This window comes from Halichoerus grypus, chromosome 15 (assembly GCF_964656455.1).
Source record: "Halichoerus grypus chromosome 15, mHalGry1.hap1.1, whole genome shotgun sequence".
NCBI classification, from domain to species: domain Eukaryota; kingdom Metazoa; phylum Chordata; class Mammalia; order Carnivora; family Phocidae; genus Halichoerus; species Halichoerus grypus.
Window position 1 is genome coordinate 7155763 of NC_135726.1, and position 16118 is coordinate 7171880.

A 16118-nucleotide genomic window follows, 5' to 3' on the forward strand; every position below is an offset into this window, starting at 1 on the left:
AGGCCAGGCGCTGCGGGGGCTGGACTAGCCCTGCGTGAGGGGTCAGCTGTGGAGGGCGCGGGAGCTTTCGCCACCGGGAGCTGGCCCACGTCCGGCGTCCTGACTGCCGGCCTTTGAATGGGGAGTCTTCGCTGGTGACTGTCGCTTCAGCCCTCCTGGTGTGGCCGCGAGTCGGGTGAGTCTCGGCAGTCCGGGCCGTTCCGAGGAACGCTCTCTTCCTGCCCGCGGTGTCTGGGGAGGCCGCGGGACGCCCACCTGCCCCTCCCCTCGACCCCTGCTCGCGCGCGCCCCGCCGTGTCCCGTCCCTCCCACCCCCCTGCCGCTCTCGGAGGTTGGGACCTGGAAGGTCCGGCCGCTGGTCTTCAGGGTCGCCTTGGCTCTCAGCTCGCAGGCAGTCCACTGAGTAGTCCACCGCGCGGGCGGCTGGAGGTCTGTCCCGGGCTCTGCGCCCACGGGCACTTGCTGAGGATGCGCTGGTGCTTTAGAGCATGCTTTGGCCTAGACCTTTCACTCTCTGCGGCAGTCTATCCCGCCACTCGCGAGCCTAGTGATCTGGGGCGGGCTCTTCCCCTCCTTGAGCCTCGGCTTCCACGCCTGTAAAATGGGTATAACCCATGGCCTCGATGGTGAGAAGGGAAGCCCTTCACAGTGTTTGACACGGTGAGCACTCAATGAATTGTATGATTATTATTGTTATCATCTAGGAGTTTAGGATCTGCATGTAGAAGGTGGGGGCCTTGTTAGGGCACGTCTCAGCTGCAGTGAAAGTTGCCACCAGTCTGTCTTGCGAAGTGGGAATCCAGTGAGATCCTCGTCAGTACACTTTTCAAGGAAAGGACACATTCAGATCCATTTTACTGGGTTTAAAAATGGCCGTGCTTGTAGGTTCACAGTAGGTGCTTTATGAAGAGTCAAGTAAATCCGAGTTCTGGAAACCTTCATTTAAAATTTTAAGTGCATAAAAGAAGTTTGCACCGGCAAACTTGTGTTGTGATGCCCCTTGTATGTCCTTTCCTGTACATACAGACTTCTGCACTTGTTTAGTTTATTTCAGATGAGCCTTATTTTCGTCTTTTTATTTTTTAAACTATGTTGAGGTGTGAACCAATTCTCAGATCTATAATCCTAAATTCAACATTTGGTAAACATTTATTGGACATTTACTATGTGCATTTACAAGAATATTCCCTCCCTAGCCTGTGTGTTCTTTGGGGTATATGGACTGATTTTTTTCCTCTGAAATTCAGGTGATTTGGCAGAATGCCCAGCATCTACTGAGTGTTGAGGAAAAGCTACAGCTTGGCCCATTCCTTAAGAACTGTGTGGTGGAACTGAAGAGCCCTATAGCCCTTTTGCCCAGGCAGCCTAGGGGTTGCTCTCAGTAACAGTGGGGCATGGTCTGTATTTGGGAGCACTAGTCACTCAATAGCATGTGTTTAGATTTGGTTACTTTGCAACTGCAAAGAAAAGGGTAGGGTAGGTAATATACCCTGCTATGTCTGCTACCTCTGCTGAACACCGTGCATAGTTTGAAATAGTTGCAGAAATATTAATTTAACTAATTCCAGTGCTTTCTGAAAAGTAGACTTTAAAAAAGATATGTTTTAGAAAGCATTAAGTTTACAGTTCTTCCTAGAGAACAGCTTCTTCAAACTTTGCCCAAGAGACTTTTCTGTACTTGTTTTTTGTTTGTTTTAAAATGACATTAGAAATTGCAGCTGTAGTATAAATTTCTTTCTGGTGCAGCCACCGAACAGCAGAATCTTTTGAAAGGAAACCCAAGTGGCATTAAAATAAGGGGTTTCCTCCTTGTGACTATATATTTGCTGAAATGTTATTTAGAATGCTTACTTTTCTTTGCTAGAGTTAATGCGTTGGTTACTCTTGGTTTATTTTCTAAAATTGTGCCACCTGGTGGTTGAAACCTGTCTATCATGGAATACTCATTAGGAAAATTTTACCTCAGTCTTGGTCGAATAAGGTGGAGTGACTAAAATAAGCCTATAATTTTTACGTCTTTAGTGAGAGTACTATACTGCTTCTAAACTCCCAGCTCACCCCCAAGTAAAAGTTAAAATTGCTTTGCAGGGGCCTGTCCTCCAGTTATTGAAACATCGGCTTGTCACAGCTGAACATTTTTAAGAGTTTCAGTGGCTGTTGTGGAATAAATGTGTGCACACTTAAGGCAGTGGGTGGAGTTGAGGTGGGGAGGGAACCATTGTAACTGTGACAAGTTAACCCTTTTGATGTTTTCTAAATGCCAAAGTAAAGGTGGGACTGAAGTTTTGTGTTTAAATGATAACAGTTTGAATGGAATTTATTCCTCTTTATTAGTACAAACACCCATGCATGAAGTCTTATCACAAGTGAATGTTCCCTTCATCTTTGTTCAGCAGTGCGGCTGATGTTAATGATTTTGGCACTACCCTTTTGAAATTGTTTCGTGTATTTTTAGTGGTGACAAGTTTTTTATTCATTGACTGTGAATTTTATTTTTGGAAATAGGTTAAAATCATTTAATTGTGAGCTTAGATTTGAGAACAAACTTAAGAATGCGATGCAAGAATAAGCTGTGGCGTCCATAATTGATGTAGCCAGTCTCCTTGGGGTACATGAGGACAGATAACCGAGAACCTCACATAGCAGCCTGTTTCATTGTTGGACAGCTCCAGGAAGAGGACATCTGCCTTTGTTAACATCCACCCTTTGGTTTCCAGTCCTGTTCTGGGAAGCGCTTTGGAAACACCACTGTAAATTCAGTTCAGCCTTTCCCATCCTGTGACAGCGTATTTCAGATATACAAATAATACTTTACATATATCACACTTACTGCTCACTATTTCAGATGCTTCCACATATGTTATTTTAAACCTTATGACCACCCAGAGATACAGGTCAAGAGCTAATTCCAATTTACGGAAGAGACTTAGGTCTCAGATTAAGTAACCAAAGTGTTAGAATTTACGGACAGATAAGTCTACAACTTTTGATTGTCAATCCATTGTTTGTCTTAGTGAACCAGGTTGTTTCTTTTATCTATCTCCTCTGATGTGAGCTTCCCTAAATTGGTAAATATTCCCAGTTTCATTAATGGCTTCCTGTTTAAACCTAGAGTCAAAGCCATCTTCATCCCGAGCACTCTCCCCAGATTTTTACATTGTCAATTATTTTGGACTTGATTGATCAGGACAAAAACAGTACTGTTCTTTCTCTTGAGGGAGACAGACTATTTCTAATTATACAGGATAATACTACATTGACTTCTTTGGAAGATAGGCCAAGAATTAGTGTCTTTTGAACTTGTAGCCAACCAGAGGCTCTTTGGGAAATAGTTTTTACTCTCTGTATTTATTTCTTCCACAAACTGCTGCGAAGGCATGTCTTTCCTGTTTTGAACATGGGAATGATCTGTCCTGGTGAGAGATGGCATTGGGTAGTAACTCTGCCACTTACTATGTGACCTGGGGCTTAGTTTTACTATGAAAATGTGAGTAATGCATATTTGAACTACAAAAAGGCAATTTCTTATGGTTCTGCTGAATTTATAAAGGTACCTACTTGCTACAGTTATTGGAAGGATTCTAATAACTTGTGCCTAGCATGTGGTAAATGTTTCAACAAATTATTTTCTACACTAATAATATAGATATATTCTTATGGCTTTGAAGGAATCTTAAAAGTAAGAATATGGAATATACATTTAGTTTTCTTCAGTTCATAGGTTACTTTGAGTTACAATAATGCTGATTAGAATAGGCTTTTAAAGATGACTGCTGGAAGATACCAGCACTCACATCAGCAGAACAATGCCATTGTTTTATAGCTGTGCTTTGTGGATTACACCCAGCAGTCTGGCAGTACACCTGCGTGAGCACCAATGGTTACATGAAGCCAGACGACACCAGGTGCCGGAAGGAAGTGTGGGTACAGGGTGGATCGAGGGAAAGAAGAAGAAGAGGGTATCTCATGAAAAAGGGTGGAGGAAAGAGGGGAATGACTGGTAAAGCAAGCAATTCGTTAGGTAAGGGATTTGGTCAGTGTTTAGAACTGTAAGTTAAGTAGTAGCTTAGCTTTTTACCAAGAAGACTAGGAAAAGGAAACCATATGAAACCATTTTCTTCTTGGATATAGTTACGTAGGATAAGTAAGTAGAAGGGAAGATGTCTTATTGGCACCCTGGCTGGGCCTACAGTGGCATAAACTTTTGTAATAGAGGGAGGAAAAATATACATCGTGATATGTATGCATTTATAACTTATATACAACATGCATGTATTTATCTCAGCAGCCAAAGTGTCTTCTAAAGTATTTAATTTGCCAATTAACAAGGTCATTTCAGTACATTGTGAGCTTGTTTCCGAACTGTAAAAGCACGCATTTGAGGGCTGGTTGATAGAAATATGTAAAAATTTTTTGTCAAATACATTTACAAAATAAAAAGACTTTTTTTTTAGAATAGATTTTCAGTTTGTTTTTTTTTTTAAAGATTTTATTTATTTATTTGAGAGAGAGAGAGAGAGAGAGAGACAGCATGAGAGGGGAGAGGGTCAGAGGGAGAAGCAGGCTCCCCGCTGAGCCAGGAGCCCGATGTGGGACTCGATCCTAGGACTCCGGGACCATGACCTGAGCCGAAGGCAGTCGCTTAACCAACTGAGCCACCCAGGCGCCCTAAAAAGACATTTTCTAGGTGGCTAAGCAAGTATACATCTTCCTTCAGAAGAAAGTGAGGCTGAAATCAGATAGCCAGATAACTAATAGGTGTAGATGCATAATATTGGTATAGTATTAGATGATTTAAACTGCTAGACTATATGAGATACCGTCTTTCTGAGGCAAAAAGATTATGTCATTAAAAAGACCTTGTAGTCAGTCGCAGGCAAACCAAACTTGAACTTGGCTGCATTTCCAATTTCCATTTCAAACACTTACCGGTGCACAACGGGCTGATACGAGATCTTCAGCTGTTGTGTGCTACATGTGCGTGTGCGCGCACTTAATTGAAGTCACTCAATGGAACAGTGATCTACTGATATTTTTATAAATTGAGGTCTGCAATAGTAGGAATACTATAATTCTCTGGAATTATTTGTTTAGATATTTTTAAGGATTATACTTGTGAGTGGGAGGTAGATAGGCAGTTTGAATTTCTTGAACTTTTTGGTATTAGCTCTATTAAGGTACAATTTACATATAAAATTCATCCAATTGTAAGTGAGTTCAGTGATTTTAGTGAACTGCAGTTGTGTATCCACTACCACAATCCTATTTTAAAACATTTTTATCACGTAAAAATATTCCTTTGTGCCCAATGGCAAATAATCCTCACTCTTTCAGGTCCAGGAAACCCATCAGCTTTTTTTCTCTACAATTTTGCCTTTTCTAGACATTGCACGTAAATGGGATCATATAGTCTTTTGAATCTGGTTTCTTTCATTTAGCTTGGTGCCTTTGAGGTTCATCCGTGTTGGTGTCTGTATCCGTGCATTCCTTTTCATTGCCAAATAATATTCCATTGTCTAGATATACCACATTTGTGTGTCCAGTTACCAGATTATTCGATATTTGGATTGTTTCCAGTATTGGCTATAATGAATAATGCTGTGAACATTCACATACATGTCTTTGTGTACATATGTGTTTTCATTTCTTTTGGGTAGATTCTTAGGAGTGCGGTTTCTGTGGTCCGGGTCCTTTGGTAAGTTTGTGTGTAACTCCTTAAGACACCGACAAATTGTTTTCCTAAGTGTGTACTATTTTACCTTTCCACTAGCAATGCATGAGGTCTGTTTTCTCTGCATCCTAACTAATGCTTGTTATTGTCTGACTTTCTGATTATAGCTATTTGGGCAGATGTGTAGTTACCATCTCATTGTGGTTTTAGTTTGCATTTCCCTGTGACTAATGGTGTTCAGCATTTTTTTCATGTGCTTAATTAACCATTCCTCTATCATCTTTAATCTGAAGTATTTATTCAAATCTTTTGCCCATTTTTGGGGTCCATTTTAAATGTTAAGATTGTTTGTAAGCATTGCTTATATATTTTAGATAACAAATCCTTTTTCATATATGATTTGCAAATATTTTCTCCTAGTCTGTAGCTTGTAGGGTATTTATTTTTTAGAGCAGTTTTAGGTTCACAGCACAATTGAACAGAAAGTACAGAAATCCCATTTGCCCCCTGCACTACACATGCACAGCCTTCCCACTATCAACATCCCCCACCAGAGTCGTATGTTTTTACAACTGATGAACCTGCATTAACATGTCATTATCACCCAAAGTGTGGCTTGTCTTTTTCTTTTCTTTTTTTTATTATATGCATTATGAAATGCTCACCATGATAAATATATTACAGTATTATTGACGACATTCCCTATGTTGTACTTTTCATCCCTCTGTCTTTTCATTTTCTTAATGGTGTATTTTGAAGTGAGAAAGTTTTTTAAGTTTGATAAGATTTTACCAATTTTTTCTTTTGTGAATTGTGCTTTTGACCTATCTAAGAACTCTTTGCCCAACTAAGGTCATTATTTTCTCCTAGGTTTTCTTTCTTGAAACTTGTGAAAGATTAAAACATTAATTGGTTCTTTTTTTTTTTGGTAATGTTTTCCAAGTTAAAAAGAAGAGGTTAAAAAAAAGGAAGAGGTAAATAGTGCTTTATAACTGTGGCAAACACTTCAAAATAATGCTTTTCCTTTGACGTTGGCTGCTAATTTTCTACTTTGTGAAAGAACCAATTAAATTTAATTTCTGAGATTTCAGCTTCTTGCTTTCGTTGTAATAATTGCATTTTATGGATATATCTGCTAAATTGAGAAACTTTTTTCCCATCTGCTTTTTGTTTCTCTTCATTGTTTAGTTGGATTTTCTCAGCCAGATGTTAGGAATAAGAAAGCAGTCCATATGAATTGACACTAAAGTGAGATTGGCTATCGAGGCTTTAACTCTCTCAGAAGAATATGCATTTTAAAAGGATTAATAAACCAATTCTCTTATTTTATAGAATTTCAACTGGACAAAATGAATTGTAGTCAATTTCAGGAATGTGGGGAAAATAATTGAAATCAGGCTTATTAATATAGGCTAGCTGTTTCTGCTGGAGCACTTATTTCCAGGATTGGGTCTCTTGAGCAGTTCTGCTTTTTTCTGAACCTGCAGGTTCTCCAAACAGCACCTGATGACTTGTTGAATCTGTTAAATTGTTGGATAAGGAAGCTGAGGCTCAGGTTTAATAATTTGCCTAAGGTCAACATTCTTTTCTGATAAAGCTCACTGCACGTTTATACTGAAATAGTTTTAGGTCGCATTAACAAATACAGTCACACATATTCAAGACACTCTTGTATCCACAGGTTGCTCTGCTGTGCTCCGTCACCTCCTAAAGATGCATCCTGACTTATCTCCACACTTGCACACTGAAGAATGCAACGTCTTGATTAACTTGCTTAAGGAATGTCACAAAAATGTAAGAGTTCAGAAAAATGACCATAAAGCAAAAATGAAACTTAGGTACAACACACTGATGTAAAATGTTACCTCCACTAATGGAAAGGAATGATAATACAGTGGATCTTGGCTTACTAAAGATTAGTAACTGATGCTTGTGATTTTTCAGACACCATCTCCTTTCATGATTAGTAAAAATCAAGTGTGGTAGTTTGTTAGGGAACTTCTGAAATGATATGTAATAGTTAGAATCTACGTTCTTACAATAAAATACTTTCCTTTTTTAAATTACAGGGCACTAGAACACTTATGTTAAATTCTGACTCTTCTGATCATAATGGAATTATTTTAAGATTTTTCTAAGATTTTCCTTGATGTCTACTATTCTGTGTTTAAAGGAGATTGAAACATTTTTTATAATAGATGTTAGCTAGATTTAAATTATGATTGTTCTAATTTGTCACGTTTGCTTACTTGTTAGTGGAATGGAAGTAAAATTCCACAGTTTAGACCAAAATAGAAAGGAAGCCAATTTTTGGAAATCATTAAATTAAGCTGATATTTTTACAGATGTCACATATTTAGCTTTTTCCATATACTTGACATGTGAGACAGTTATAAGGAGCATTTCTGTATTTCTTTAACTTTGCATGATGTGTTATTTTCCTCATGATATTCATAAACTGTACATATATCAAATTATAATAATAGTAAATATCATTTAAATGAGTAAAATTTAAAGACTAATGGTAAGGTAGTAAGTAATACCTGTGACCTGTGAAGTTAGATATTTTTGTTGGTTCAAAGAATGTTGTTTGACAGTAAACTTTAGGCAGACTCTTTTAAGCATACATCTAGATCAAGAATTGATACTGTCTTTTTAACGTTAATCATTTTATGGGTGTGCACTAGTGTCTCATTTGGTTTTAGATTTATTTCCCTGGTGGCTGGTTTTTGAGCATCTTTTCATGTGCTTATTGGCCACTCATATAAAGTCTTTTGCCCATATTTTATTTTATTTTTTTTAATTTAAATTTTATCTATTATTATTTTTTTTCTTTTGCCCATGTTTTAAAATTGGGTTGTTTGCTTTATTTAGTTTTAAGAATTCTTTTTTTTTCATTCGACACACAAGTCCTTTGTCTGATGACTGTATTGTGAATATGTTCTCCTAGTCTGTAGCATCCTTTTTCATTTTCTTAAGGTTGTGTTTCAAAGAGCAGTTTCTAAGTTTGATGAGGTCTAATTACCAGGTTTTTTTCTCTTATTGTTTGTGGGAGGTTTTGTTGTTGTTGTGGGGTTTTTTTTTTTTTTTTTTCTTTTTGCCTTCCAAGTATTTTTTTTTTTTTTTAAAGATTTTATTTATTTATGAGAGAGAGAGAGCATATGAGAGCGGGGAGGGTCAGAGGGAGAAGCAGACTCCCTGCCGAGCAGGGAGCCCGATGCGGGACTCGATCCGGAGACTCCAGGATCATGACCTGAGCCGAAGGCAGTCGCTTAACCAACTGAGCCACCCAGGCGCCCCAGCCTTCCAAGTATTTTTGTATGTTTCCCGGTCACAAGGATTTTTCTCCTGTTGTTTTCTTCTGGAAGTTGTAGAGTTTTAGCTTTTACATCTAAGGCTGTGATTCATTTCAGGTTAATTTTTGTGTATTGTGTGAGGTATGGGCCAGTGTTTCTTTCTCTGTGGATATTGTTGTTCCAGGACAATTTGTTGCAGAGACCATCCTTTCCCTACTGAATTATCTTGACCGTATGTGGCTGGGTCTATTTCTGGGCTCTCTAGTCTATTCCACTGATTTATGTGTCTGTTCTTAACACCAGTTAATTCCAATGTTATCTTAGTGGGGCCACCCTGGTCTCTTGACCGTTTTGTCCTCTTCTCTGTCCCCATTCACTTGCACTGGAGTGATCATTCAAACGTAAGTTGAATCATTGTTCCCCTCTAATGGCTCCCTTTGCCTGCGGTTATCAAATCTAAATTTCTTACTTTGTGTTGTTTCAGGGCCTTCATGAACCTGTCCCCTACTCACCCCTTGCGCCTCACCACCCTCCTGCGCCTTTTCTGCTTGCTCCTGTGTGCAGTTGTGCTGGAACACGCTTCCCTCTTCTAAGCCTCTGTGCTTGCTTTCTCCTTGCTTGTCTTAGAGCCCTCCCCACTATCTCCGCTTCCTGTGTGCTAGACCAGGTTTCACCATCCTCCAGGTTTTATTCAGTGTCATTTGTTATTTCCTCTTCCTTTTCTCCTTTCCTGGCCTACATTCTCTTGGTGTAGTCGCTCTGTACTCCAGTAACCCCACACATAATACAGTTGCTACTTTAAGATAGTTCTCACATTTTTTGGTCTCACGACTCCTTTATGCTCTTAAAAATTATTGAGGACCCAGATAACTTTTGTGTATGTGGGCTATAGCTACCTATATTTACTGAATTAGAAATTAAAAAAATATTAATTTACATAAAAATACAATAATAAATCCAATACATGTTAACGTAGTGTTTTTCATAAAAAAGATCTTATTTTCCAAAACAAGAGGGTGAAAAGAATGACATTGCTTTTGCAGTCTTGCAATTCTCTTTAATGCCTGGCTTAATAGGATATAGCCAGATCCTCCTATCTGCCTCATGTTCAGTCTTTGGTGATATTGCTCTTTGTGCGGCCTCTGGAAAATTCTATGGTAGCCTTGTGAGAGAATGAAAATGAACAAAACAAGATTTTTGATTATCAGGGAAATAGTTTTTATCGTGTACATGCTCTGGAAAGGTTTTGGGAATTCGTGAGTGTCCCTGGACTACACTTGGAAAACTACTGCTTTATAGCAATCACTTTATTAGCAGGCTCTTCCCTCTGACCATGTACTGAGAGTAGGGCCCAGGTCCACCTTCCTCACTGCTGTATCCCTAGTGCTTGGGACATTGTCTTCAAGGTGTCAGTTGATTGATTCATTTATTCAATCAATTTCTCAGTCGGTTTGATTCTCTAGAAATAGACATCGCACACTAGAGGTTTATGCCATGTGTATATAAGAGAATTGTAGACCCCGGGCATTTCATAAACCAATTCCAATGGAGCACTTTGGTTTTGTTTTTCATGTAATGTCACGAGAGTATAATTCTTCTTCGGGTTTAAATGTTGGAAAAGCAAAAAAAAAGCTTCTGTCTTGGATTTAAAAATAAGATGTATGTCTATGGGATGATATGAGTCAGTGTAAACCAAACTATGAAATATTGCCTCACGTTCTGAAAGTCTAATCCTTTCTGTTAGTTCTGCTTCACCAGAAGGTGTGTGAAAATGCATGGTTCCTGTTCATTTGTTGTTAAGGAAATAGTTTAAGAAAAATACACAAGAGATACTTACTCTGAAAAGGTCCTTAGGTAACCAGTAGGAGATCTTAGTTTACCTTAAATGCTTGCCAGAAAAAATGACCCATATATTCACTGTGGACCAGAAAAGGACATTTACAGTCACGGTGAAAGAAAGGACTAGCATGAGGCAGAGTTTATTAATTACGTGTTGTCTGGTTTCCATGAAAGCCTTAATTAGAAAGAAAAGGAAAAGGTGCTTATTATTACAAGTTCAGCCCTTATGGCATGTCATTATAGGACATCACTATGCTGTCCTACCCTTTCCTTAAAAATCGTGATATGCAAATACACTAATTATAGCCCAACTAAAATTTGTGTTCTTGACTTCAGTCTTCATCTTAATCTGCTTCATAGCATTCATACTTTTTGCCATGATAATCATCATAGGCCTTGAAACCACGAGGAGATTTTTATTTTTGCTTTGCAAAGAAAGCAGACTTTGAACTTTACATATAAGTTTTCTTACATTGTGGATTAGTGGCTTACTTATGTGGCCCATATAGGCCATTTAATAATAGTGTTATGTGTTTCTGATGTATTTTGATGACATTTTGGATGGAGGCAAATGAGAAAATTAGTGTTGGCCCCCAGCATTTATCAGGTAATTCTTCAATGGGACAGAATGTTTGCTAGTGAAGAAGTCAGTGGTCCTGTTAATATGGCCACACTGCACTTGGATATCGCTCCCTGTGGTAGAGATGGCTGTGCTGTGATTTTCACATGCCATTAAAGAAAGGGCTATTAGAAAACAGAATTGTTTACACTCTGTCGTCGTGAGGTTTGGGCAGGTTAATAGGCTTCCTTTTTATCAAGGAAATATCTTTTTAGTTTTCATTTCTACCTATACAGCGTTTATCCCTCCTTTTTGGAAGGCCAGGATAAGTCCGTTTATTTGTATATTTTATACTTGTGATTTAACTGTTTGCTTATTAACAGGGTGGTGACACATTAAACCCATTTCTCTAGGAATAAGTATTTAAATTCTATGTGCCAGAGACCTTAGCATATTATGGGATGAAATATTTTACCCCTCTTCTTCCTTTTAGCACAGCATTCTGAAATATTTTGGTCATTGCAATGATCTCGATCGGGAGATGAGAAAATGCTTGAAGAAGGAGGTAAGAAAAGTGTTAGAGGATGAAAATGGTTGAACAGTAGAATAGAACATTTCTGAGCAATATTTAGAATACCATTACTACTTTTTATTCCAAATTTTAGTATAACAGAGAGAATTGACACTTTATATGTATGTTCTCCCCTAAAACCAAGAGGAGAAATGAAAGGACATTGCTGGGTTTTTTTGTTTGTTTGTTTGTTTGTTTTTGCATGCACATAAATGAAAACGACTTCCTTATTATAATCATTGTAACTCCTCTGGATGAATTGTAAGAGCTAGGAAACTGAATTTGTTTAGTGGAAAGACTTTGGTCATTCAGCTATTAGCCATAGCAGGTAACTAACACTTTCTGGGCCTCCGCTTCCTCACAGAACGTGGCAGGAGCTAGGCTTGGGCTCCTCACAGGTTTAAAATTGTGAATTCTTCATAACCATGGCATGTGCGAGCCACACGGATCTAGTTTGACTTGGCCGGAAAGACTCATTTCCTGAACCCGGTTTTAGGCCATGACTTGGACTTGGGCATATAGCAGAGTGCTTTTGAAATCTTTAAATTTAACTCCCATTTCTGTTTTGTACATCAGTTGTTTTATGTCCCAAACCTTTAAAAATCTATAACTACTGAACACCTGCCGTCCACTTTTCTTTCCTTTTCTATATTTTTGAAATTTTTTCCTATTAGCGTCATATTGAAAGGTATTAGTTATAATATTTGAGCTGTCCAGCATCTATCTTCAACTTTTGTATATTTCAATCTGAAGCTTTTTTTTTTCCTTCCCAGAATCCCTTTCCAGTGTCTTTACCGTTTTGAAGAACTTTCTGGAGTTCTCGGTTCAGGGTGATAATTTTCTTTGCACAAATGTGTACATACAGAAATGTTTTAAATTGACTTTCAAAGAGTTTTTCTTCCTATTTACATGTAGAGCTAGTTTATATGAAAACTGAACCTAGGGCTTTGTTCCCGTTTTAATAAGAGGATGGGAAAAAGAAGCCTACACTACTTTATTCAGTACAACTGTTTATTTCTCACGTGCTTTCAGTTGTGTCAGATCACTTTTTCCCTAAGTTTAGATTTTTTTTTTCTTCTTACAGTTCAGTAATTTTTGCCATTGGTTTGGTGATTAGGTATTTATTCGAAATTTTCTTCCCAGATGGTCCTGAGCTGTTAGTGACTATTAGGTAGAATGTCGTAGATATTTTTCTTACTTTGAGTTTGTTTTCATATAAATTCTGGATTTTCTCCTTGACTTATTTTCTAAGTCCTCTGTGTGGTTTTTATGTTGGTAAATTACCTGATTTATAGATGTTTTTGTCTGTTCTTTCCTCCTTCAGTCCTCTGAACCTGCACTCATTTATTTCCTCTCTGCCTTTAATGCTTTCTAGTTGACCATTTCCTGCCTTTCATGTGCTCCTCTAACCATCTCCTTCCTGTACCATTTGAGTACTTCATTCCTTGACGCTTTCAACTAGAAAAAGGGTCTGGCCAGTTCCCTTAGCCTCTATTTGCTGCTGTGTCGCTGCTTTTGTTCTTTCTATCAAAATAATCACTAATACTACTTTTGCAGCATCCTGTTTTGTCCCTCTTAATTTTTCGATTCGGTTTGGTTTGGTTGTGTTGTTCACTGAAGTTTTGTGAATAACATCGTGTTCATCCTTTTTTTTTTCTTTTATTCAAAGGCCATCTGGACTCCCTTTGGGGATATCTTAACATACATTTTAACATAGATTATATTTTTAATTTGCTCTTTAACTTATTATTTTGGCTGCCTACAAAGTATTATCTTCTGAAGATTTACCCTTACAACCCTCTTCCCAACCCGATTGCTGGAGGCAGTCCAGTATATGTGATTAAAGATAGATATCAAATATTTTTCTCAGAGTAGGTATCCCTCCATGTTCTAGAACAGTGCCTTTTTTTAAAAAAAATAGTTTTTAAAGTGATGAAATGCTCTTTCCCCCTGACAATCTTAGGAGGAAAATTAATGTGTGACAGATAAAAAGAATGATTTTGGTTAAAGGGACCTTGTGTTTCATCTGTAATTTGAAGTGGCCCTTTGATGAAGAAGAAAAAAAAGTTTGAAAACTATCATTCCAGAGGCTATGTTAGAACTCTTCAATCAGAACTTTAGATCTAGAAAACTTCTGAGAGATGATCTAGCCTAGCTCCTCTTATTTGAGGTTTTGGGACCCGAAGATGCAGTAAGCATGAACCTTCCCAGCACTGGCTCAGGGGTCCAGGGCAGGGGACCCAGTCGAGTCCCTACTCAGCTCTCTGTCATTGATTTTCATTTCTGCGGCCTTTTTCCATATCTCTGGCTCCTAAAAGATTTTGATGCTTAGTTGTTCACATATACTTAGTTTTTTCAACTTGAATTTACTTTTACTTTTTTTCCTTTTTCCATAGGGACCCTTCATTCACTTTTAAAATATGTCTATCGGTGTATATAAGCCTGTACATATATCCATACAAAAACACTCATATTCACGTTTCTCTGCTTTACACAGTGCTTCTTCTAAGTGCCAGGCTGTGTATTTCCTGTTACTTATAACCTACTGGCCAGATCCAAATACTAGGCTGAAAACCTCCAAGGTGAAAACTGCACTTAGATCCAACTGACTACAGAAATGTAGGATTTGGAGAGAATCAGGTTTGATGACTATTCATAATGAAAAGATCCTGGGAGGTTCAGCTGAATATAGGTTTCCATGTGAACTAATAGGATAATATGGTTGCCAAGAGCCAATTACTCTTGATAATATTTATAGAAATAAAATGTCTAGGTCGTAAGAACTAGTAGGTCCTCTGTAGCCCACATCTGTCAGACTGTGTGGAACACTGTCTTTAATTCTGGTTGTGATATTTTTTATAAGGGATACTGATATTAAAGCACCTTATAAAAGGTAGCTATTGGAAGGCAGAAGCCATGTTCTATGAACCTTTGTAGAAACCAGCAATGTTCAGCCTAAAAAAGAGGTAGTAAGTGGATTTTCTGTAATCAGATATTTGCAAGAAGAAATAGAGGGCAGTAGGAGAATTTACAGGGAAACACTTATTGGTTCAACATTAAAAAAAAAACAAACCTTTGGAACAAGTAGAAGGGTCCAACAATTAAACAGGCTACCTCTCAGGTAGTTAGCTGCTCATAGCTAGAAGTGTTCAAGCAGAGGTTAGATGACTTCAATAGATTGTGAGTTCCTGCAGAACAGGACGGAACTCACTCATCTTAAATATTTACTGAATTCATATTTTGGGAGAAAATTAATTCAGTAAATATTTGTGCACCTATTAGGATGTAGGTGCTGTACTGTGTTTGCAATTTCAGATTCAGTGAAATAAAAGACAAATAAGAATTTTATCAGCAAAAACTCTTTTGCAAATATTTTAAAATATTTAACTCAGCTGATATAAATGGTAATATAATCTGCTGTCTCTTTTCTCCCCCCTTCCTTTTATTTTCCAGTACATGGAAAAGAGGACCAAGAGCAGGGAGCATGGCAATGCGATGCGAAAAAGACTTTTTAATCCTGCAGAGGAATCTGAAAAATAAATTAGAGGCATACCTCGTTTTATTGTGCTTCGTTTTATTGAGCTTCGCAGATAATGCATTTTTTTCAAATTGAAGGTTTGTGGCAACCCTGCGTCGAGCAAGACTATTGCCATTTTTCCAACATCATTTCTCACCTCGTGTCTCTGTATCACGTTTTGGTAATTCTCACAATATTTCACACTTTATAATTACTATCCTATTTCTTACGGTGATATGTGATGTTACTATTGTAATTATTTTGGGGTGCCGCAAAGCATGCCCGTATAAGACAGTGAACTTAATCAATGTTGTGTGTATTCTGACTGCTCACCAACCAGCCATTCCCTCGTCTCTCCCTGTCCTTGGGCCTTCCTATCCCCTGAGACTCAACATATTGAAATTAGGCCAGTTAATAATCCTACAGTGGCCTCTCAGTATTCCAGTGAAAGGAAGAGTCCCCCATCTCTCACTCTAAGTCAAAAGCTAGAAGTGATTAAGCTCAGTGAGAAAGGCATGTTGAAAGCCAAGATAGGCTGGAGCCAGGCCTCTTGCACCAGTTAGCCAAGTTGTGAATGCAAAGGGAAGGTTCTTGAAGGAAATTAAAAGTGCTGAATGTGTGTGCCAGTGAACACACGAACGTTAAGAAAACAAAACAGCCTTGTT

General features: G+C 38.2%; 1 protein-coding gene across 3 annotated transcripts; it reads left to right on the plus strand.

Moving 5' to 3' along the window:
- On the plus strand, window positions 1-15493 carry CMC2 (C-X9-C motif containing 2). Of its 3 annotated transcripts, XM_036084981.2 has the most exons (6): window positions 1-175; window positions 385-660; window positions 5658-5695; window positions 7353-7465; window positions 11859-11930; window positions 15390-15493. In XM_036084981.2, exons 2-6 carry the CDS (start codon window positions 602-604, stop codon window positions 15474-15476), a joined length of 369 nt encoding a protein of 122 aa, XP_035940874.1. In that variant the 5' UTR covers window positions 1-175; window positions 385-601; the 3' UTR covers window positions 15477-15493. The 3 variants fall into 3 exon arrangements, with proteins under 3 accessions (XP_035940874.1, XP_035940877.1, XP_035940875.1); XM_036084984.2 differs by lacking the exon at window positions 385-660; XM_036084982.2 differs by lacking the exons at window positions 385-660; window positions 5658-5695 and having other exon boundaries at window positions 4-175.
- Window positions 15494-16118: the final 625 nt, after the last annotated feature.